Here is a 24,907-nt window from a genome sequence, read left to right as displayed (position 1 = left end):
CGCAGGTCACGGGGAGAACGTACAAACTCCGTACAGACAGCGCCCGTAGTCGGGATGGAACCCGGGTCTCCGGCGCAGCATTCGCTGTAAGGCGGCAACTCTACCGCTGCGCCCCAACATCTACTTATGTCCCCAACAACTCTCACCAACTTCTACTGATGCACCGTAGAAAGCATTTTATCAGGATGCACCACAGCTTGGTTTGGGAACAGCTCCATCCACGACCGCTAGAAATTGCAGAAAATTGTGGACGCAGCCCAGACCATCACACAAACCAACCTCCCTCCCATTGACTCCATCTACACCTCACGCTCCCTCGGCAAGGCCAGCAGCATCATCAAGGACCAGTCTCACCCCGGTCACTCCCTCTTCTCCCCTCTCCCATCGGGCAAGAGGTACAGAAGTGTGGAAACGCACACCTCCAGATTCAGGGACAGTTTCTTCCCGGCTGTTATCAGGCAACTGAACCGTCCTATCACCAACTAGAGAGCGGTCCTGACCTCCCATCTACCTCATTGGAGACCCTCGGACTATCTGTAATCGGACTTTCCCTTGCACTTCACGTTATTCCCTTTATCCTGTATCTGTAGACTGTGTTGGAACTTCTACCACCAGGTCAGCAATGTCAAAGTCTAGATGGTGTAGGGTTAAAGTGAGAGGGGCAAAGTTTAAAGGAGTACAGGGCAAACACAGGCACGTGGGACAAGTATAGATGGGGCATTTGGTCGACCTGATGGTCCAAATGCTCTAATTCTGCTCCAATGTCTTATGATTGTGATCTCGTCTCTCAGTCCTGATGCTCGGGTCTCAACCCAAAACGTTGACAATTCCCTTCTCCCCTCTTGGACTGTCCCAACTTCGCCCAAGAAACCTTGGTATCTCCAGTTCCTGTGCTGTCTGCTGTATGTGTCGGAAAGAACTGCAGATGTTGGTTTAAATTCGGAGGTAGACACAAAATGTTGGAGTAACTCAGCGGGTCAGGCAGCATCTCTGGAGAGAAGGAATGGGTGACGTTTCGGGTCGAGACCCTTCTTCAGACTGCTCTATGTTCGATGGTCCTACAGACTCAGAAGCAAAGGGATCTTCCAAGATGGCGCCCAATCCAGGCAATTATTTGCGTACTAGCCACAGAAGCAGATCTACAATCACATATTACAATCGCTCCATAAAAACATTGAAACATAGAAAATAGGTGCAAGAGGAGGCCATTCGGCTCTTCGAGCCAGCACCGCCATTCATTGTGATCATGGCTGATCATCCACAATCAGTAACCCGTGCCTGCCTTCTCCCCATATCCCTTGATTCCGCTAGCCCCTAGAGTATCTAACTCTGTTTTAAATTCATCCAATGAATCGGCCTCCACTGCCTTCTGTGGCAGAGAATTCCACAAATTCACAACTCCCTGGGTGAAAAGGTTTCTTCTCACCTCAGTTTTAAATGGCCTCCCCTTTATTCTTAGACTGTGGCCCCTGGTTCTGGACTCCCCCAACATTGGGAACATTTTTCCTGCATCTAGCTTGCCCAGTCCTTTTATAATTTTATACGTCTCTATAAGATCCCCTTTCATCCTTCTAAACTCCAGTGAATACACTCCTAGCCATTCCAATCTTTCCTCATACGACAGTCACGCCATCCCAGGGATTAACCTCGTGAACCTATGCTGCACTGCCCCAATAGCAAGGATGTCCTTCCTTAAATTAGGAGACCAAATTAGGAGACCAGATGTGGTCGCACCAGGGCCCTGTACAACTGCAGATGGACTTATTTGCTCTATACTCAAATCCTCTCGTTATGAAGGCCAACATGCCATTAGCTTTCTTCACTGCCTGCTGTACCTGCATGCTTACTTTCACACTCTTAAATCTCTACCCCATCAACAACATTTCTTAGTTTCACTGTGATTGGACTTTGCTGGCCTTACCTCGCACTAAACATTATTCCTTTATCATGTATCTATACACTGTAAGCGGCTCGATTGTAATCATGTATTGTCTTTCTGCTGACTGGTTAGCACGCTACAAAAGCTTTACACTGTACCTCAGTACACGTGGCATTAAACTGAATTGAACTCAACTGACCTGAATTGATAACATAAAACTAGTGCAGACAGGTGACAGTCCGAACTGTGGAATTCTCTGCCTCAGAAGGCAGTGGAGGCCAGTTCGTTGGATGCTTTCAAGAGGGAGCTGGATAGAGCTCTTAAGGATAGCGGAGTGAGGGGGTATGGGGAGAAGGCAGGAACGGGGTACTGATTGAGAGTGATCAGCCATGATCGCATTGAATGGCGGTGTTGGCTCGAAGGGCCGAATGGCCTCCTCCTGCACCTATTGTCTATTGTCTATTGAACTCGGTGGGCCGGGGGCTGCCTCGCCAACGTCTGTCTGTGCTTTCTTTTGTCCCCACTGTGGCCTAACATCGTGGAGTTGGTGGCCTTTCCTGGAGACCGGCCCGGCGCTCTGAGCCGCGGGAGTCCGCGGGATTTACCATCGTGGAGCCTGCGATCCTTTTGCCCGACATTGTAGGCCCGGACACTGTAGGCCCGGACACTGTAGGCCCGGACACTGTAGGCCCGGACACTGTAGGCCCGGACACTGTAGGCCCGGACACTGTAGGCCCGGACACTGTAGGCCCGGACACTGTAGGACCGGACACTGTAGTCCGGGACACTGTAGTCCGGGACACTGTAGGCCCGGACACTGTAGGCCCGGACACTGTAGGCCCGGACACTGTAGCCCGGGACACTGTAGCCCGGGACACTGTAGCCCGGGACACTGTAGGCCTGGACATTGTAGACCCGGACACTGTAGGCCCGGACACTGTAGCCCGGGACACTGTAGGCCCGGACACTGTAGGCCCGGACACTGTAGGCCTGGACACTGTAGGCCCGGACACTGTAGGCCTGGACACTGTAGGCCCGGACACTGTAGGCCCGGGACACTGTAGGCCCTGGACACTGTAGGCCCGGACACTGTAGGCCCGGGACACTGTAGGCCCGGGACACTGTAGGCCCGGGACACTATAGGCCCGGACACTGTAGGCCCGGACACTGTAGGCCCGGGACACTGTAGGCCCTGGACACTGTAGGCCCGGACACTGTAGGCCCGGGACACTGTAGGGCCGGGACACTGTAGGCCCTGGACACTGTAGGCCCGGACACTGTAGGCCCGGGACACTGTAGGCCCGGACACTGTAGGCCCGGACACTGTAGGGCCGGGACACTGTAGGCCCGGGACACTGTAGTCCCGGACACTGTAGGCCCGGGACACTGTAGGCCCGGACACTGTAGGCCCGGACACTGTAGGCCGGGGGCCGCCTAACGGAGGTCACATAGCAACCCACCTCCCGGCCCGGGCGGCATCTGTTGGTGGAGCGGGAGCACGTGGCCGCTGGCTGGGTGAGGTCACGTGGGGCGCGGGGCGGTGACGTCACCTTGTCCCTTATTTGGGAGTGAGGAAGTTGGCAACCCTCGTTGGGGCATTGGGCCCGTATTTCAAGGGGATTGTAATAATGAGCAGAGTACTTACAAAATTCTCAACGGAATTGAGATAGTGTTTGAGATCCCGCTGAGAGCTGCCGTTGGTCTGGGTGGGATCTTGGAAGGTTCTCTGAAGTTCATAGATATTCTGAACGGCTAACAGCATCCCCTCCTGAGCAAGAACAAGAATCAAATGGTCAAACAGTGACTTGAGAACCACCAATGAGATGAGGCAGGAGGAACTGCAGATAGAAACATAGAAACATAGAAAATAGGTGCAGGAGGAGGCCATTCGGCCCTTCGAGCCTGCAACGCCATTCAATATGATCATGGCTGATCATCCAACTCAGTAACCTGTACCTGCCTTCTCTCCATACCCCCTGATCCCTTTAGCCACAAGGGCCACATCTAATACCGTCTTAAATATAGGCAATGAACTGGCCTCAACTACCTTCTGTGGGAGAGAATTCCACAGATTCACAACCCTCTGGGTGAAGAAATGTTTCCTCATCTCAGTCCTAAATGGCCTACCCGTTATCCTTAAACTGTGTGCTCCCCCAACATCGGGAACATTTTTCCTACATCTAGCCTGTCCACACCTTTAAGAATTTTATATGTTTCTATAAGATCCCCTCTCATCCTTCTAAATTCCAGTGAATACAAGCCCAGTCGACCCATTCTTCATCATATGTCAGTCCTGCCATCCCAGGGATTAACCCGGTGAACCTACGCTGCACTGCCTCAATAGCAAGGATGTCCTTCCTCAAATTAGGAGACCAGATTTGCACACAATACTCCAGGTGCGGTCTCACCAGGGACCTCCTTGCTCCTAAACTCAAATGCTCTCGCAATGAAGGCCAACATGCCATTAGCTTTCTTCACTGCCTGCTGTACCAGCATGATTACTTTCAGTGACTGATGTACAAGGACACCCAGGTCTCGTTGCACCTCCCTGTTTCCTAATCTGACACCATACAGATAATAATCTGCCTTCCTGTTCTTGCCACCAAAGTGGATAATCTCACATTTATCCACAGAAATTGCAGAGAATTGCGGACCCAGCCCAGACCATCACACAAACCAACCCCCTTCCATTGACTCCATCTACACCTCACGCTGCCTCGGCAAGGCCAGCAGCACAATCCAGGACCAGTCTCACCCCGGTCACTCCCTCTTCTCCCCTCTCCCATCAGGCAAGAGGTACAGAAGTGTGGAAACGCACACCTCCAGATTCAGGGACAGTGTCTTCCCAGCTGTTATCAGGCAACTGAACCGTCCTACCACCAACTAGAGAGCGGTCCTGACCTCCCATCTACCTCATTTGAGAGCTTTGAACTATCATTAATCAGACTTTACCTTGCACTCAGTGTCATTCCTTTTATCCTTTACCAGGACACTGTGGGTTGTAATCTCGTATAATCTTTTCTTTGACTGGATAGCACACAAACAAAAGCCTTTCACTGGATCTCAGCACGTGACATCTATACATTAAACTGAACCGAGTCGTTGAGTTACTTAGTGTCTTCTTCTGACCATTAGTAAATGTTCACAGTCGAAAAATTAGCTGCTGTGGAGAGGTTTGTGAGAGATAATAGGTTGCAGAGACATAAGTGGCAGGGATGGGACTGCTGGGATAGTATGGACTCGATGGACAGAATGGCAACCTTCTGTGTTCTAATCAATAAGCAAACTAAACTGGTGAGACCACATCTGGGGTATTGTGTGCAGTTTTGGTCTCCTAATTTGAGGAAGGACATCCTTGCTATTGAGGCAGTGCAGCGTAGGTTCACCAGGTTAATCCCCGGGATGGCGGGACTGTCATATGAGGAAAAATTGGAAAAAAGACTGGGCTTGTATTCACTGGAGTTTAGAAGGATGAGAGGGGATCTTATAGAAACGTTTTTTTTAAAATGTTTTTTTTTAGAGGTACAGCGCGGAAACAGGCCCTTCGGCCCACCGGGTCCGCGCTGACCAGCGATCCCCGCACATTAACACTATCCTACACACACTAGGAACAATCTTTTATATTTACCAAGCCAATTAACCTACAAACCCGTAAGTCTTTGGAGAGTGGGAGGAAACCGAAGATCTCGGAGAAAACCCACGCAGGTCACGGGGAGAACGTACAAACAACGTACAGATGGCACCCTTAGTCGGGATGGAACCCGGGTCTCCGGCGCTGCATTTGCTGTAAGGCAGCAACTCTACCGCTGCACCACTGTGTGTGGAAAAAGTTACCCCTCAGATTCCTGTTAAATCTTTTCCCCTTCCCCTTGAACCTATGTCCTCTGGTCCTCGATTCACCTACTCTGGGCAAGAGACTCTGTACATCTACCCGATCTATTCCTCTCACGATTTTACACACCTATGTAAGATCTCCCCTCATTCTCCTGTGCTCCGATGAATAGAGTCCCCAGCCAGCTCAACCTCTCCCTTAGCTCACACCCTCTAGTCCTGGCAACATCCTCGTGAACTCCTTGCGTATGAACTATTAAATGTTCCAGCTTGTCCAATCCCGATGAAAAGGCAGTGACACGGACTATAGAAGAGTACATCGAGGGCAGTCACGGTGGTGCAGCGGTAGAGTTGCTGCCTTACAGCGAATGCAGCGCCGGACACCCGGGTTCCATCCCGACTACGGGTGCTGTCTGTACGGAGTTTGTACGTTCGCCCCGTGACCTGCGTGGGTTTTCTCCGGGATCTTCGGTTTCCTCCCACACTCCAAAGACGTGCAGGTTTGTAGGTTAATTGGCTTGGTAGATGTAAAAATTGTCCCCAGTGGGTGTAGGATAGTGTTAGTGTGCGGGGATCACAGGTCGACGCGGACCCGGTGGGCCGAAAGGGCCTGTTTCCGCGCTGTATCTCTAAACTAAACAAGAATCTATCTATCTCTGCCTTCAAAATATCCATTGACTTGGCCTCTACAGCCTTCTGTGGCAATGAGTTCCACAGATTCACAGACAGATAGACGTGGTAAAAGAGCGGGGAAGATCGGAGTCTGCACCAACACACACCTGGATGTTCTGCAGGTAGGACGATGTGTTCTTGGCACAAAGTCTCACCGCCTTCTCCAAGTTACGAAACGTTTTCTCTTCTCGATCAAACTTCTCGTCTTTGACCTGTAGAATTTAAGCCAGAGAGTGAAAAAAAAAAAAAAGTACTGGAGGAACTCAGCGGGTCAGTCAGCATCTGCAGAGGGAGTGGACAGACGATGTATTGGGCCGGGACCCTGCTTCAGGTTCATAGAGTGGAGCAATAGAGTCAAACAGTGTGGAAACAGGCCCTTCAGCCCAACTTGCCCACACAGGCCAAGGTGCACCATCTCAGCTGAAGAAGGGTCTCGACCTGAAACATCACCCATTTCTTCTCTCCTGAGATGCTGCCTGACCTGCTGAGTTACTCCAGCATTTTGTGAAATAAATACCGTCGATTTGTACCAGCATCTGCAGTTATTCTCTTACATCTCAGCTAGTTTGATCTGGGTGGATATCATGGGTAACAATCCAACCTCCCTTCCATCAACTCCTCACGCTGCCTCGGCAAGGCCAGCAGCAGAATCAAGGACCAGTCTCACCCCGACACTCCTGGGGAATTGGGGGGTGGAGGGGGGTGGAGAAGGGGGGCGGGAAGAGGGGGGGGGAGTGTGGAGGGGGGGTGGGGGGAGGAGAAAAGGGAAAGGGGAGAGGAGAAAGGGGAGATGGGAAAGGGGAGAGAAGGGAGGAGAATGGGGGGGAGAAAGGGGGGGAGAAAAGGGGGAATGGGGGAGTAGGGAGGGGGAGTGGGGGGCAGAGTGGGGGGGGAGAGTGGGGGGGAGGAGTGGGGGGGAAGTGAGGGGAGAGTGAGGGGGATGTGGGTGGGAGTGGGGGGGGAGTGGGGGGGGAGTAGGGGGGGAGTAGGGGGGGGGGAGTAGGGGGGATAATGGGGGGAGAGTGGGGGTGGGAGTGGGGAGGGAGTGTGGGGGGGGAGGGAGTGTGGGCGGGGAGTGGGGAGGGAGTGTGGGGGGGAGTAGGGGGGGGAGTGGGGGTGGGAGTGGGGAGGGAGTGTGGGGGGAGAGTGGGGGGGAGAGTGGGGGTTTATGTGGGCCCATGTGTGATGGTGTGGGTGCAGGGTGTGGTTACCTGCAGCTCTCCTCCAGTGAGGATCTTCAGGTGACTGGTGACGCGGTTGGACTTCTTCCTGATGGAGCGGATGTTGACCTTGGACAGCTTGTCCCGGAGAGACGCCTCCTCATCACTCTTCTTGTACTTCATCACTGAGAACACAGGCGGGAAGAACCCGTCAGCAGAGAGGTTTAACGTGGAGACACTGGAGCCCGCAGAGACTGGACCCACAGCTCACACAGTGTCTGTGGAGGGAATGGACAGGCAACGTGTGTGTGTGTGTGTGTGGGGTGTGTGTGTGTGTGTGTGTGTGTGTGTGTGTGTGTGTGTGTGTGTGTAAGTGTGTGTGCGTGTGTGTGTGCGCGTCTGAGTTTGTGTGTATGTGTGTTAGTATGCGCAGAGCGTGTGGGTGTGTATGAGTTTATGTGTGGGTGTGTGTGCGCGCAGTGTGTGTATGAGTTTGTGTGGGTGTCTGTGTGTGCGTGTGTGTGTGTTTGTATGTGTGTGTGTGTGCAAGTGTGTGTGTGAGTTTGTTTGTGTGTGGGTGTGTATATGTGTGTGCGAGTGCGCAGTGTGTGTAAGTGTGTGTGTCAGTGTGTGTGTACGAGCTTCTGTGTCAGTGTGTGTATGTATGTGTGTGTGTGAGTGTGTGTGTATGAGTTTGTGTGTCAGTGTGTGTGTGTGTGTATGAGTAAGTGTAAGTGTAAGTGTGTGTGTGTGTAAGTGTGTGTGTGTGCTCAGTGTAAGTGTGTGTGTGTGTGTGTATGAGTTTGTGTGTGGATGTGTGTGCGCGTGCATGTGTGTATGTGTGTCCCCGTCTGTCTCTGAATATGCATGTATGTATGTATGTGTGTGTGTGTGCGCGCGCGTGTGAGTGTGCATGTGTCTGTGCATGTGTGTGTGCTGGGGCACATACATATGCGCGTCTCTACAGAGGGTGAAGAAGGATTCCGACCCATTCCCTCCACAGATGCTGCCTGAGCCACTGAGTTCCTCCAGCACTTTGTGATTTGCTGAAGATTCCAGCAACTGCATTTCCTTGTAGCTCCATTCCTTGTCCCAAATTGCTCGGGTGAATACAATTACAACGTGCAAAAGACAATCCAATAGTTATTAGTCACAGGCCTACTAGGCCATAGTCACGTGTACTGATCTACAGTGAAGAGCTTTTATGTTGCGGAAAGACTACACATAATTACAATGATTACAAGTCCACAGTGTAGGGATTTAAACGTGTGGAGCGATTGTAATGTGTGATTACAGATCCACATCTGTGGCCAGCTCACGGAGTCACCTGGGCTGGGCACCATCTAGGATCAATACAACAGATACATGGATGGCAAATATTCAGTGTAGGAAAGAACTGCAGATGCCAGTTCGAACCGAAGATAGACACAAAAAGCTGGAGTAACTCAGCGGGTCAGGCAGCATCTCTGGAGAACATGGACACAGAGTGCTGGAGTAACTCAGCGGGTCAGGCAGCATCTCTGGAAAACATGGACACAGAGTGCTGGAGTAACTCAGCGGGTCAGGCAGCATCTCTGGAGAAAAGTAATAGGCGACGTTTCGGGTGGAGACCCTTCTTCAGACTGAGAGTCAGGGGAAAGGGAAACAAGAGGTATAGAGAGATATAGAACAAAGGGCGTTACGGTGGCGCAGCGGTAGAGTTGCTGCCTTACAGCGCCAGAACCGAGTTCGATCCCGACTACAGGTGCTGTCTGTACAGAGTTTGTACGTTCTCCCCGTGACCGGCGTGGGTTTTCTCCGAGATCTTCGGTTTCCTCCCACACTCCAAAGACGTGCAGGTTAATTGGCTTGGTAAATGTAAAAACTGTCCCTAGTATGTGTACGATGGTGTTAATGTGCGAGGATCGCTGGGCGGTGCGGACCCGGTGGGCCGAAGGGCCTGTTTCTGCACTGCATCTCTAAACCTAAACCTAAATCAAATTTCACTATACCTCGGTACACGTGACAATTAAGGACCATTGAACCATTCTCCTGCCTTCTCCCCATAACCCCTGACACCCGTCCTCATCAAGAATCTATTAATTAATCAACCAATTCATCAAGAATATAAATATATCCATTAACTTAAATATATCCCTTGACTTGGGCTCCACAGCCATGTGTGGCAATGAATCCCACAGTTTCACCACCCCTTATGTTTTAATCAAAAATATTTATTCAAATATTAGAATAATATATACAATACAATAAAACCAAAACAGAGCCCACCACCCTAATACAAGACAAACAATAAGCTGTTGTACAACTATTTTACACTGCTTGTCAAGGATGCATTCCACCCCCCGCGGTGCCCAGCGGTCGCTGAAATCCCCCAGGGGGCTCGTGGACAGCGCGTAGTCCCTCTCTAACACCACCCGGGCGCGGACGTAACCCCGGGAAAGGGGCAGGCAGCCGGCTCGGGCAGAGCTAGGGTTGCCAACTTTCTAACTCCCAAATAAGGGACAAGGTGACATCACCATCCGCGCCTCACGTGACCTCACCCAGCGGCCACGTGCTTCCGCTCCACCAATGGCGGCCGCCCGGGCCGGGAGACGGGTTGCTACGCAACCTCCATTAGGTGAACACACTCGGCCCCGCTCCCCGAACACACTCCGTTAGCCTTCACTGTCTGGGCCTACAGTGGCCCCGGGGCCTACAGTGTCCGGGCCTACAGAGTCCGGGCATACAGAATCCGGACCTACAGCGCCCTCCGGGCCTAATATAGGACAAGGGCAGTCTCGTACGGGACAAACAACGGGCCAGTTGGCAACCCTGTGCAGAGCCCTCTTCCGCCTGGCGCCATGACTCGCGAATGTCCAGCTTGGCCAGGCCCAGGAGCAACCCAACCAGGACATCTTTGCCCCCCCCCACCCTCTCCCCTAGGCACAGGATGAACAAAGATGAGGGTGGTGGGTGAGAGATTCACCCCCCTGGTGACAGACGGTCTCCTTACCCAGGTCTTTCCTGCGTTTGAACTCGTTGATGTTGGTGTTGATGTGCACCACGGCCTGCAGGGCCTCTTCCAGGGGCTTGTGGTCGGCGTGGAGCTCCGGTGTGGACTTGAACAGCTCGCTCAGCAGCAGCGGGTACTTCATCACCCGCTGCACCGGCCTGATCAGCAGCGAGCCCACGTCCAGCAGGCTCGACTTCCCCCTGGAGAGACAAGCATAGGGTTGTCAACTTTCTCACTCCCAAATAAGGGACAAGAGGTGACATCACCATCCTGCGCCCTATATGACCTCACCCAGCCACCGGCCACGTGCTCCCGCTCCACCAATGGCAGCGGCCCGGGCCGGGAGGCGGGTTGCTACGCTACCTCCATTAGGTGGCTCCCGGGCCTCCGGGCCTCCACTGTCTACAGTGGTCCTCGGGTCTACAGTGTCCGGGCCTACAGTGTCCGGGCCTACAGCGGCCCTCGGGCCTACAGTGTCCGGGCCTACAGTGTCCGGGCCTACAGTGTCCGGGCCTACAGTGTCCGGGCCTACAGTGTCCGGGCCTACACTGTCCGGGCCTACACTGTCCGGGTCTACAGTGTCCGGGCCTACAGTGTCCGGGCCTACAGTGTCCGGGCCTACAGCACCCCCTCGGGCCTAATACGGGACAAGGGAGGTCCCTTACGGGACAAACCAATTTAGCCCAATATACGAGATGTCCTGGCCAATTAAGGGACAGTTGGCAACCCTAGACAAGCACGGGGAGAAGCATGGAGGCAACACAATGCAGGAAGGCAACACCTCCTTCCTGCTGCCAGACAAGGACCTTCTGCAGAACGATTGGGGCAGGTCGGGAGAGTGGGCTGGGAAGTGGCACGTGGAATACAGCCTAACAAAGTGTGTGGAGTCATGCACTGTGGTCGAAGGGATAAAGGCGGAGAACGTGGAATACAGCCTAACAAAGTGTGTGGAGTCATGCACTGTGGTCGAAGGGATAAAGGCGTAGACTATTTTCTAAATGGGGAGAGGATCCAGAAATCAGAGGTGCAAAGGGACTTGGGAATGCTGGTGCAGGATTCCCAAAGGGACTTGGGAATGTTGGTGCAGGATTCCCAAAGGGACTTGGGAATGCTGGTGCAGGATTCCCAAAGGGACTTGGGAATGCTGGAGCAGGATTCCCAAAGGGACTTGGGAATGCTGGTGCAGGATTCCCAAAAGGTTAATCTGCAAGTTGAATCGGTGGTTCACATGTCCATAGGTTAGTAAGACACAGGAGCAGAATTGGGCCATTCGGCCCATCAAGTCTAGTCCAACATTCAAATCCTGGCTGATCTATCTTTCCCTCTCAAACTAAATTATAGTTTGCCCAGAAAAAAAATCAAAGAAGTTCTTTATAAATTAAAATGCATACTTACTGCTCCTGATATATTTTCCTAAGTGAAAAAGAAAGAGCAAAATTAAACCAGAATCAAAATCAGTTGTAAATATTAAATTGCAAGTTGCAGTCTATAATGGGTAGGCAAAGGTTAGAGGCATATGGGCCAAATGCAGGCAAATGGGACTAGCCCGGATGGGGCATCTTGGTCGACAACACAGGAACAGGCCCTTCAGCCCACAATGTCTGTGCCCAACACGATGCTAAAATAATCTCATCTCATCTGCCTGCATGTAATCCATACCCCTCCATTCCCCGCATGTCCAAATGCCTATCTAAAAGCCTCCTAAACTACCATTGTAACCGTCCCCACCACCACCCCTGGCAACATGTTCCAGGCACCCACCACCCTCTGTGTAAAATCTTTGTGCCCCACACAATAACAACTGAACCATCCTATCACCAACTGGAGAGCAGTCCTGACCTGCCATTAGCGTTGCCAACAGTCCCGTATTAGCCGGGACTTCCTGTATTTTGGGCTAAATTGGTTTGCCCCGTACGGGATCGCCCTTGTCCTGTATTAGGGCCGGGGAGCCCTGTAGGCCCCGACGCTGTAGGCCCGGACAGTGTAGGCCTGGACACTGTAGGCTCAAACAGTGTAGGTCCGGAGGCCGCTGTAGGTCCGGACAGTGTAGGCCCGGACGGTGTAGGCCCGGACAGTGTAGGCCCGGACAGTGTAGGCCCGGACAGTGTAGGTCCGGAGGCCGTAGTAGGTCCGGGGGCCGCTGTAGGTCCAGACAGTGTAGGCCCGGGGGCCGCTGTAGGTCCAGACAGTGTAGATCCAGACGCCCGGGCACCGCCTAACGGAGGTTGCATAACAACCCACCTCCCGGCCCGGGCAGCCGCCATTGGTGGAGCGGGAGCACGTGGCCGCTGACTGGGTGAGGTCACGTGCGGCGGTGACGTCACCTTGTCCCTTGTTTGGGATTGAGGAAGTTGGCAACCCCTACCTGCCATTTACCTCATTGGAGACCCTTGGACTATCTTTAATCACTCTTTATGGGACTTTATCTTGCACTAAAGGTTATTCCCTTTATCCTGTATCTGTAGACTGTGGACGGCTTGATTGTAATCATGTATCGTCTTTACGCTATCTGGATAGCACGCAACAAAAACGCTTTTCACTGTGCACGTGACAATAATAGTCTAACCTAAATTAATCTAAACTTAACTGAACTAAAGCTGGACTAACGCTGAACTAGAGCTGGACTAAACTAACATCTATGTCAAGCACATAGCGCCAACACTGGAAGATCTCTCTTGAGTTGGTAGCCAATAGATCTCCTGGCTTCACTCCATGTAGGTAGATACAGTGCCAGTTCTGCAAGTCAGCACCTCTGACAAAGCAGCACCTTTGCAGTATTGTACAGGAGAGGCAGGACTGTACAGGAGAGGCTGTGATCCGCACTGGGACTTTCAGTTTGTTTCAGTTCTATTCAGTTCAGAGATACAGCGCGGAAACAGGCCCTTCAGCCCACCGAGTCCACGCCGATCAGCGATCCCCGCACACTAACGCAATCCTACACACACCAGGGACATATGGGTTTGTAGGTTAATTGGCTGTGTGTATGTGTAAATTGTCCCTAGTGTGTGTAGGGTAGTGTTAGTGTGTGGGGATCGCTGGTCGGCGTGGACTCGGTGGGCCGAAGGGCCTTTTACCGCGCTGTATCTAAATTAAACCATACACAACAGGTCACTTACTTCAGTACATCAACCTGGGTCCTGATATGCTGCTGGATTTCTTCATCTTTGTCATACATTTCCAGCAAACTATTGGTGTCATCGTGGTGATAACAATAGATTTTATAAACTTCCTCTAAGGGCGTTTTAATCTGCAAAAATATTTCCCCTGTAAAAATAAAGTAACATTAGGCATTGGGTACAAGAATCAGGAAGTCATGATGCAGGTTTATAGGACAACTATGGTTAGGCCACATTAGGAGTAGTGTTGTCAACTGTCCCTATTAGCCGGGACATCCTGTATTTTGGGCTAAATTGGTTTGTCCCATACGGGACCGCCCTTGTCCCGTATTAGGTCCTGGGGGCACTGTATTGTGGGGCCACAGATATTGTGGGCTGAAGGGCCTGTTCCTGTGCTGTACACTGTAGGCAATTGTACACTGTAGGCCCGGACAGTGTAGGTCCAGACAGTGTAGGTCCGGACAGTGTAGGCCCGGACAGTGTAGGCCCGGACAGTGTAGGACCGGACACTGTAGGTCCGGACAGTGTAGGCCCGGACAGTGTAGGCCCGGACAGTGTAGGACCGGACACTGTAGGTCCAGACAGTGTAGGCCCGGACACTGTAGGTCCGGAGGCCGGGGCGCCGCCTAATGGAGGTTGCAAAGCAACCCGCCTCCCGGCCCGGGCGGCCACCATTGGTGGAGCGGAAGCACGTGGCCGCTGGCTGGGTGAGGTCGCATGGGGCGCGGGGCGGTGACATCACCTTGTCCCTTATATGGGAGCGAGATAGTTGGCAACCTAATTAGGAATATTGTGTGCAGTTGTGGTCGCCCCCATTACAGGAAGGATGTGGAGGCTTTGGAGAGTGTGCGGAGGAGGTTTACCAGAACGATGCCTGGATTAAGGGGTATTAGCTACAGGGAGAGGTTGGACAGACTTGGACGGTTTCTTGTTCAGAGATACAGCATGGAAACAGGCCCTTCGGCCCACTGACTCCACACCGACCATCGATCACCCGTTCACACTAGTTCCCTGTTATCAATAGTGGGGGTTAAAACGCTTTTGGATATGCAGGGCTTGCAGGGATGTGTATCACGTGCAGGCAGAGGTGAGTTGTCTTGGCTCATGTTCGGCATGGATATTGTGGGCTGAAGGGCCTGTTCCTGTGCTGTAATATTCTGTGTTCTGCATTGTATATTTCTTGATTAAGCTGATATCCTCTGCCATCATGTAATCAGTCTGAAGAAGGGTCTCGACCCGAAACGTCACCTGTTCCTACTCTCCAGAGATGCTGCCTGTCCCGCTGAGTTACTCCAGCATTTTACTCCGGTTTAAGCCAGCATCTGCCGTTCCTCCCCACACATAATAATTTATGTTTTGCTTACACAGAGGGTGGTGGGTGCCAGGAACGTGCTGCCAGGGGTGGTGGTGGAGGCAGATACGATAGTGGCGTTTCAGAGACTTTTGGACTGGCACATGGCTAGGCTGGGAATGGAAGGATATGGATGACATGCAGGCAGGGGAGAGTTGGTCTTGACTTCATGCTTAGCCACCGGGTGGCGCCATACGATGGCAGCCTCGCTCACAGTCTATCTTGTCCTTTCCTTCTCGTGTTGTTTTTAGTCTGTTGTTAAATGTCTGTCTTAATGCATCTTTAGTTTTGTTTTATGTGGGGGATGGGGGTGGGATAAACATTTTTTCTGTCTCTTTCCCCGACGGAGATGTGACTTTTTCCGTATCGTATCTCCTTCCGCGCTGCGGCCTAACGCGGTGGAGCTGGCGGTCCCTTTGCTGGGGATCGACTTCGGGAGCTCCAACCGCGAGCGGCGGCCGCCCGGACGCTGGAGCTTCGATCGGCCGTAGTCGGGATCGAACCCCAGGTCTCTGGTGCTGTACCGATATGCCAACATGCTGCCCAGGGATGCCGCCTGACCCAGAGTCAGGCAGCGTGGAAACAGGCCCTTCGGCCCAACTTGTCCAAGCTGACCAACGTGCTCCATCTACACTAGTCCCACCTGCCTGCGTTTGGATCATATCCCTCTGAACCTCTCCTCTCCATGTACTTGTCCAAACGTGTATTAAACATTGTGATAGTACCTTCCTTAACAACCTCCTCTGGCAGCTTGTTCCATACACCCACCTGTGTAAAAATAGTTGTCCCTCAGGGGCCAATTAAATCTTCCCCCTCTCACTGTAAACTTATGTCCTCTGGTTCTTGATTCCCATTTCCTGTATAAAATACTCTATGCATTCAGGATGAGAGGGGATCTTATCGAAACATATAAGATTATTAAAGGGTTGGACACGTTAGAGGCAGGAAACATGTTCCCAATGTTGGGGGAGTCCAGAACAAGGGGCCACAGTTTGAATAAGGGGTAGGCCATTTAGAACTGAGATGAGGAAAAACTTTTTCAGTCAGAGAGTTGTGAATCTGTGGAATTCTCTGCCTCAGAAGGCAGTGGAGGCCAATTCTCTGAATGCATTCCAGAGAGAGCTAGATAGAGCTCTTAAGGATAGCGGAGTCAGTGGGTATGGGGAGAAGGCAGGAACGGGGTACTGATTGAGAATGATCAGCCATGATCACATTGAATGGTGGTGCTGGCTCGAAGGGCCGAATGGCCTCCTCCTGCACCTATTGTCTATTGTCATTCATCCTGTCTATTCCCCTCATGATCTTATGCACCTCTATAAGGTCACCCCTCATCCTGCTGCGCTCCAAGGTATAGTCCTAGCCTGCCCAACCTCTCCCTAGAGCTCAGGCCCTTGATTTCTGGCAACATCTTGTAAAGAAGGGTCTCGACCCGAGATATCATGTGCAGACAGAGGGGAGATGATCTTGACTTCAAGCTTAACTATGGGGTGGGGCCGTGCGTAAGATGGCAGCCTCGCTCACAGTCTGTCTCGTCCTTTCCTTCTCGTGTTGTTAAATGTCTGTTTTAGTGTATCTTTAGTTTTGTTTTATGTGGGGGGTGGAGGGTGGGGTAAGCTTTTTTTTAATCCCTTTCCCCGACGGAGATGCGATTGTTTTCCGTATCGTATCTCCGTCCGCGCTGCGGCCGAACATCGTGGAGCTGGCGGTCCCTTTGCTGGGGATCGACTTCGGGAGCTCCAACCGCGGGATCCTGCGGACTTAACATCGTGGAGCTCGCAGTCCCTTGGTTACGGATTGACTTTGGGAGCTCCAACCACAGGAGCTTCAACCGCCCTGATCGCGGGAGCTTCGATCGCCCCGACGCGGGAGCTTCGATCGCCCCGACGCGGGAGCTGTGTGCTGTGATGGAGGCCTCTGTTCATTTTTATGTAGCTGTGTGTCTTGCTGTCTTTTTTGCTATGACTGTACGGCAAACCAAATTCCTTGTATGTTCTTACATACTTGGCTAATAAATTCTTTGTATCTTTGTACGCTTCCCCCCCGGACATTGTGGGCCGAAGGGCCTGTTCCTACGCTGCACTGTTCTAGGTCCTGTGTTGTTAATCAGGCGTGCGAGCTCTTATCCATGGGCGCGGCCTCCATTACCGATCATCTGTGTCTCTGGATCTTCCTCAGTGACTGCGTATTCCAGCATGGACGACAGCTTGGCCGATATCTGGTGGACTGATTCGATGTTACTGAACAAGCCATCCACATCCAGACTCTCGATCTGCAAGGAGAGAGAGGCCAGCATTCATTGACATAGTTTCATAGAAACATAGAAAAATAGGTGCAGGAGGAGGCCATTCAGCCCTTCGAGCCAGCACCGCCATTCACTGTGATCATGGCTGATCATCTCAAATCAGTGCCCCGTTCCTGTCTTTTCCCCATATCCCTCGATTCCTTTAGCCCCGAAGAGCTAAATCTATCTCTCTCTTGAAAACATCCAGTGAATTGGCCTCCGCTGCCTTCTGTGGCAGAGAATTCCACAGATTCACAACTCACTGGGAGAAGACGGTTTTCCTCACCTCAGTCCTAAATGGCCTCCAGAGATGCTGCCTGACCCGCTGAGTTACTCCAGCACTCTGTGTCCATGTTCTCCAGAGATGCTGCCTGACCCGCTGAGTTACTCCAGCACTCTGTGTCCACCTGATAGTCTGGCATCTTTAGTTTAGTTAAGTTCAGAGATACAGCGTGGAAACAGGCCCTTCAGCCCACCGAGACCGTGCCGACCATCCATCACCCGTTCACACTAGTTCTACGTTTTCCCAACATTGGAGGCAATTTACAGAGGGACCAATTAACCCGCACGTCTTTGGAGAGTGGGAGGAAACCGGAGCACCCGGAGGAAACCCACGCGGTCACAGGGAAAAGGTGCATCCTCCACAAAGACAGCGCCCATGGTCAGGATGGGCAGTCTGGCGCCGTGAGGCAGTGGCACTACCCGCTGCGGTTCCCCGTACCCCCCGCTTACCTGTTTCTCCCGCAGGGGCTGCACCACCTGGGTGATGCAGAGCTCCAGGTCCTTGCAGTGATCTCTCTCCGTCTGCACTAGTTCTTCAATCACCTTCCTCCTCCGTCTCATCAGCAGCTCCCGTTGCTCCGCCGGGTCGAGCGGCGGGGTCGCCGATGCCTCGGGAATCGCGTGGGGCGTCAACTTCTCTGTGGGGGGGAGGGGGGGGGGGGGGAGAAGGGGTGTGACGGTGGATGGAGGAGGGAAAGGAAGAAATGTCAGAAAGTGGAGAACATTCAACAGGTCACTCTGCAGAACAGAAGATCATACATTCCTCCTGCCTCTGCCCACCAGGCAGTTAGACAAGGTGATAGATAGGCACACAAAGTGCTGGATATACTCGGTGGGTCAGGCAGCATCTCTGGAGAAGGGTCCCAACCCAAAACATCACCCATCCTTTTGCTCCAGAGATGCTGCCTGACCCGCTGAGTTACTCCAGCACTCTGTGTCCATGTTCTCCAGAGATGCTGCCTGACCCGCTGAGTTACTCCAGCACTCTGTGTCCATGTTCTCCAGAGATGCTGCCTGACCCGCTGAGTTACTCCAGCACTCTGTGTCCATGTTCTCCAGAGATGCTGCCTGACCCGCTGAGTTACTCCAGCACTCTGTGTCCATGTTCTCCAGAGATGCTGTCTGACCCGCTGAGTTATTGCTCTTATATATATATATATATATATACAGCCGGAAACAGGCCTTTTCGGCCCTCCAAGTCCGTGCCGCCCAGTGATCCCCGTACATTAACACTATCCTACACCCACTAGGGACAATTTTTACATTTACCCAGCCAATTAACCTACATACCTGTACGTCTTTGGAGTGTTGGTTGGACTGTGGGTAATCTATCATTTCACTGCACATTTATGTGTATGTGACAAATAAAATTGACTATTGACTTGCCAAATGTACTGAAAATTAAGTTTTGCACCAAGGTCTTGTGTTTTGCACAGTCTTCTTTACAGTCATACAGCGTGGAAACAGGCCCATCGGCCCAACTTGCCCACAACGACCAACATGTCCCATCTACACTCGTCCCACCTGCCCACTTTTGGCCCATGTCCCTCTCAACCTGTCCTATCCATGTACCTGTCTAAATTTTTCTTTAACATAGTGATAGTCCCAGCCTCAACTACCTCCCCCAGCAGCTCATTCCATACACCCACCACCCTTTGTGTGAATAAGTTACCCCTCAGGTTCCTATTGAATCTTTCTCCCTTCACCTTAAACCTGTGTCCTCTAATTCTCAAAACCTATGTCATAGAAACATAGAAAACATAGGTGCAGGAGGAGGCCATTTGGCCCTTCGAGCCAGCACCGCCATTCATTGTGATCATGGCTGATCATACACAATCAGTAACCCGTGCCTGCCTTCTCCCCATATCCTTTGATTCCGCTAGTCCCTAGAGCTCTATTTAACTCTGGTTCTCGATTGCGAAGCATTTTGTGGGGACAATTATTTTTAATCCTTTAGTTACCGCCTCTACAATTATTTTTGCCTTATTTACTCTACACATTATTACCCACTATAATCCTCTGTGCTCCAAACGGCAGTCTCACTAGACTGCGATTCCCCGGCACTTATATTGCACTGAGGTCGTCCTGCCTAGAATGTGGCTCTGGGAAAGAGAGAACTGGACAGGACAACAGGGTCGCCCGGATGAAGAAAGGTCTCGACCCGAAACGTCACCCGTTCTTTCGCTCCACAGTCTGTCCTGCTGAGTTACTCCAGCATTTGGTGTCTCTCGTTGGTTTAAACCAGCATCTGCAGGTCCGTCCTAAACAGGGATACCCAGTGTACTTCTTCCCAACAGTGACTACACTTAAATATTTATCAGACCGCACTTCTCCGTGGATTGTCACCTTGTCGCGGTGGAGGAGCTCGTGTGGTCCTGAGATCCTGAGAGCGATGCCGTCTGGAGCTACGCTCCTGGTAGGGTCACCCATGGCAGTAAGGTCGAGGGGGAGGTCCCTGACAAAGAGCAATCCAACCAAGACCTCAACGGTGGAACAGGCGGAGGGAGGATGGCGGCTGACTTTAGTGGAGCGTCACAACGGCTGGGAAGGCAGATGGATGAAGGCTGCGGCAGAAAAGGGTCCCCGGTCGTCTTGGACCACGCCACTGGATCCTGACCCAGATCTGTCAAGGACCGTGTGGTGGCTGTCTGTGCACCAGTCTCCCCACGTTAAACAAAGTCACGCACAGGCGTCCGACCCTATGGAGAGGACAGTCACACTCGCTTCCAGTGACCACCGATGATGGTGATGTCAGACAGCTACAATGGTCACAGTCTTCACTAGATTAATATACAGCAAACACGTCATTAAACTAGAGAGAATGCAGAAGAGATTCACCAGGAACACACCTGTCTGAAGAAGGGTCCTGACCCGAAATGTCACCTATCAATGCTTAGTTTAGTTTAGTTTAGAGATACAGCGCGGAAACAGGCCCTTCGGCCCATCGGGTCCGTGCCGACCAGCGATCCCCGCACATTAACACTATCCCACACCCACTAGGGACAATTTACATTTATACAGAGCCAATTAACCTACAAACCTGTACGTCTTTGGAGTGTGGGAGGAAAGTGAAGATCTCGGAGAAAACCCACGCAGGTCACGGGACATGCAGGTTTGTAGGTCAATTGGCTCGCTATAAAAGTGTAAATTGTACCTAATGTGTAGGATAGTGCTAGTGTACTAGCACTATCGCTGGTCGGTGTGGACTTGGTGGGCCGAAGGGCCTGTTTCCACGCTGTATCTCTAAACTAAATTAAACAACTATATACTAAAACTCTCGTTTGTTTGTTTGTTTGTTCCTGAACTACAGCCAGAACGGTACACGATAGCGTGACAATGTAAGGCCCACCTTACTCACCGCCGTCCCTTTGGTGCTAATGGAAGAAGTTTCACATTTTAAAGTTTAAATCTATCTCCTAGGGAGGGAGGGGGGGGGGGGGGGGGGTGAAGGGAGGGAGGGCGTGGAGGGAGGGAGGGCGTGGAGGGAGGGAGGGGGTGGTGGGAGGATAAGGGAGGTTGAGGGGGATGGAGTGGAGGGGTAGGGAAGGGGGAGGGGGAGGGGGAGGGGAGGGGGAGGGGGAGGGGGAAGGGAGGGGGGAGGGGAAGGGAGGGGAGGGGAGGGGAGGAGAGGGTGCTACACCAATGCAGGAGAGGTTTGGGCCCAACGTGTCCACTTGGTCTAGTCTTTCCTGTATGTGCTGAGTGGCTGCAGCACTTTCCTATCTTACAAAGTTTAGTATCTGAAATACATTTTCCAAAGGAGCAGCTTTCTCTTCACGAGTTGCCACGTTTAAAGAGTTGGCGTGTTCACATCCCCAGGGCACACTGTTCGTGTACTCCCTTTAAACCTTCTAATTGACGTTACCTAGAAATAGCAAGGGTTCTAGTGAGCAGAATTTACATTGACTGCTCACAGGCAATTTCAAAGAAAGAGTTGTGCCCTCAAGCATCCCGATCTTGTTGGAGTTCGGTAAACACAGTCCATGTTCGAGATACATGCAGAGATAGCAAATGATCATCAACAGCACATCGCCTCACGCTGAGCTCAACAACACTCGGTTCCCTTCAGTTTACAGTTTAGTTTATTGTCACGTGTACCGAGGTACAGTGAAAAGCTTTTGTTGCGTGCTAACCAGTCAGCGGAAAGACAATACATGATCTTGGGACCGCAGCTATTTACAATATACATCAATGACTTGGATGAAGGGATTAAAAGTACCATTAGCAAATTTGCAGATGATACAAAGCTGGGTGGTAGTGTGAACTGTGAGGAAGATGCTATGAGGTTGCAGGGTGACTTGGACAGGTTGTGTGAGTGGGCGAATGCTTGGCAGATGCAGTTTAATGTGGATAAGTGTGAGGTTATCCACTTTGGTGGTAAGAATAGGAAGGCAGATTATTATCTGAATGGTGTCAAGTTAGGAAAAGGGGATGTACAACGTGATCTGGGTGTCCTAGTGCATCAGTCATTGAAAGGAAGCATGCAGGTACAGCAGGCAGTGAAGAAAGCCAATGGAATGTTGGCCTTCATAACAAGAGGAGTTGAGTATAGGAGCAAAGAGGTCCTTCTGCAGTTGTACAGGGCCCTAGTGAGACCGCACCTGGAGTACTGTGTGCAGTTTTGGTCTCCAAATTTGAGGAAGGATATTCTTGCTATTGAGGGCGTGCAGCGTAGGTTTACTAGGTTAATTCCCGGAATGGCGGGACTGTCATACGTCGAAAGACTGGAGCGACTAGGCTTGTATACACTGGAATTTAGAAGGATGAGAGGGGATCTTATCGAAACGATAAGATTATTAAGGGGTTGGACACGTTAGAGGCAGGAAACATGTTCCCAATGTTGGGGGAGTCCAGAACCAGGGGCCCTCAGTTTAAGAATAAGGGGTAGGCCATTTAGAACGGAGATGAGGAAAACTTTTTCAGTCAGAGAGTTGTGAATCTGTGGAATTCCCTGCTTCAGAAGGCAGTGGAGGCCAATTCTCTGGATGCTTCCAAGAGAGAGCTAGAGAGAGCTCTTAATGATAGCGGAGACAGGGGGTATGGGGAGAAAGCAGGAACGGGGTACTGATTGAGAATGATCAGCCATGATCACATTGAATGGCGGTGCTGGCTCAAAGGGCCGAATGGCCTCCTCCTGCATCTATTGTCTATTGTCTATTGATCACAATCGATCCATTTACAGTGTATAGATACATGATAAGGGAATAACGTTTAGTGCAAGGTAAAGCCAGCAAAGTCCAATCAAGGATAGTCCGAGGATCTCCAATGAGGTAGATGGTAGTTCAGGACCGCTCTCTAGTTGGTGGTAGGACGGTTCAGTTGCCTGATAACAGCCGGGAAGAAACAGTCCCTGAATCTGGAGGTGTGCGTTTCCACATTTCTGTACCTCTTGCCCGATGGGAGAGGGGAGAAGAGGGAGTGACCGGGGTGAGACTGGTCCTTGATTGTGCTGCTGGCCTTGCCGAGGCAGCGTGAGGTATTCCTGTTCCTTCTCCAGGCGGACGGGTGGGATGAAACTCGGGATGCAAACTGTCCCGTATTAGCCGGGACATCCTGTATTTTGGGCTAAATTGATTTGTCCCGTACTTTGTCCCATATTAGGCCCAGACGGTGCTGTAGGCCTGGACACTGTAGGCCCGGACACTGTAGGCCTGGACACTGTAGGCCTGGACACTGTAGGCCCGGACACTGTAGGCCGGGACACTGCAGGCCCGGACACTGTAGGCCGGGACACTGCAGGCCCGGACACTGTAGGCCTGGACACTGTAGGCCCGGACACTGTAGGCCTGGACACTGCAGGCCCGGACACTGTAGGCCTGGACACTGCAGGCCCGGACACTGTAAGCCCGGACACTGTGGGCCCGGACACTGTGGGCCCGGACACTGTAGGCCTGGACACTGTAGGCCCTGACACTGTAGCCCGGGGGCCGCTGTAGTCCCGGACACCGTAGGCCCGGACAGTACAGGCCCATGCACCCCCTAACGGAGGTTGCATAGCAACCCACCTCCCGGTCCGGGCGGCCGCCATTGGTGGAGCGGGAGCACGTGACCGCTGGCTGGGTGAGGTCACGTGGGGCGCGGGGCGGTGACGTCACCTTGTCCCTTATTTGGGAGTGAGGAAGATGGCACCCCTAGATGAAACAAGCACAGTGGCGCAGCGGGTAGAGCTGCTGCCTCATCAGGTGTGAGGTGCTCTCGGGGCTGCTGTGGGTGCTCTCGGGGCTGCTGTGGGTGCTCCCGGGTGCAAGTGTGGCCCGTCCCTCCCTCCTACGCCGCAGGGATCACCCGGGCCATCTTCTGCTTCATCTGGGGGTTGAAGGTGGAGTGGGTGCGACGGGGCACAATGCACAAGTCGGCAGGGAACGGGGGTAAAAGCGTGCCCAACATCTCCCTCACCCTGATGGCCACCATCGTGTGTGGCTGCATCAGGCGGAGCCTGAACTCGGGTGCTGACTGTGTGGAGTTTGCATGTTCTCCCCGTGACTGTGTGGCTTTCCTCTCACTTCCTCCTGCGTCCCATTGATTCTTCAATGAATGACCATTGAGACATTGTGTGTCAGTGTCATGCACATTACTGGATGTTTTCAAGAGAGAGTTGGATTTAGTTCTTCGGGCTAACGGAATCAAGGGCTATTATGGGGAAAAAGCAGGAACGGGGTACTGATTTTGGATGATTTCGGTGCTGGCTCGAAGGGCCGAATGGCCTACTCCTGCACCAAATTTCTATGTTTCTCTGTTATCAGACAAATCTCTCATAGTCACATAGCACAGGAACAACCAACTTGTCTATGTTGGCCAAGATGCCATCTAAGCTAGTCCCATTTGCCTGTGTTTGTCTCAAATCCCTCTGAATCTTTCCGATCCATTTACCTGTCCAAGTATCTGCTATGTGTTGTTATTGTTACGCTCAAAGTAATGGAGAACATGGACACAGAGTGCTGGAGTAACTCAGCAGGTCAGGCAGCATCTCTGGAGAACATGGACACAGAGTGCTCGAGTAACTCAGCGGCTCAGGCAGCATCTCTGGAGAACATGGACACAGAGTGCTGGAGTAACTCAGCGGGTCAGGCAGCATCTCTGGAGAAAATAGACACAGAGTGCTGGAGTAACTCAGCGGGTCAGGCAGCATCTCTGGAGAACATGGACACAGAGTGCTGGAGTAACTCAGCGGGTCAGGCAGCATCTCTGGGGGAAAAGGATGGGTGACGCTTCAGTCTGACGAATGGTCCTGACCCAAAAGGTCACCTATCCTTTTTCTCACTGGTGATGCTGCCTGACTGGCTGAGTTACTCCAGCCAATCATCGGTAATGGAAAATGAACCGCGTCTTCTTCCTTGAAAATA

General features: G+C 52.1%; 1 protein-coding gene across 1 annotated transcript in view; it reads right to left on the bottom strand.

The window, feature by feature from the left end:
- The window catches only part of arhgef38 (Rho guanine nucleotide exchange factor (GEF) 38), a 75,170-nt gene that overhangs the window by 17,132 nt on the left and 33,131 nt on the right, over positions 1-24,907 (bottom strand). Inside the window, exons 2-9 of the mRNA XM_078412962.1 lie at positions 18,015-18,202; positions 17,147-17,270; positions 13,651-13,798; positions 11,930-11,947; positions 10,535-10,734; positions 7,594-7,727; positions 6,490-6,594; positions 3,525-3,647 (exon numbers count right to left, since the gene is read on the bottom strand). Coding sequence (XP_078269088.1) covers positions 3,525-3,647; positions 6,490-6,594; positions 7,594-7,727; positions 10,535-10,734; positions 11,930-11,947; positions 13,651-13,798; positions 17,147-17,270; positions 18,015-18,202 — 1,040 coding nt within the window. The remainder of the gene's footprint in view (positions 1-3,524; positions 3,648-6,489; positions 6,595-7,593; positions 7,728-10,534; positions 10,735-11,929; positions 11,948-13,650; positions 13,799-17,146; positions 17,271-18,014; positions 18,203-24,907) is intronic.

This window comes from Rhinoraja longicauda, chromosome 1 (assembly GCF_053455715.1).
Source record: "Rhinoraja longicauda isolate Sanriku21f chromosome 1, sRhiLon1.1, whole genome shotgun sequence".
Lineage (NCBI taxonomy): Eukaryota > Metazoa > Chordata > Chondrichthyes > Rajiformes > Arhynchobatidae > Rhinoraja > Rhinoraja longicauda.
Note: the sequence above shows the minus strand (reverse complement) of the source record. Positions and strands in the feature narration are given on the sequence as shown.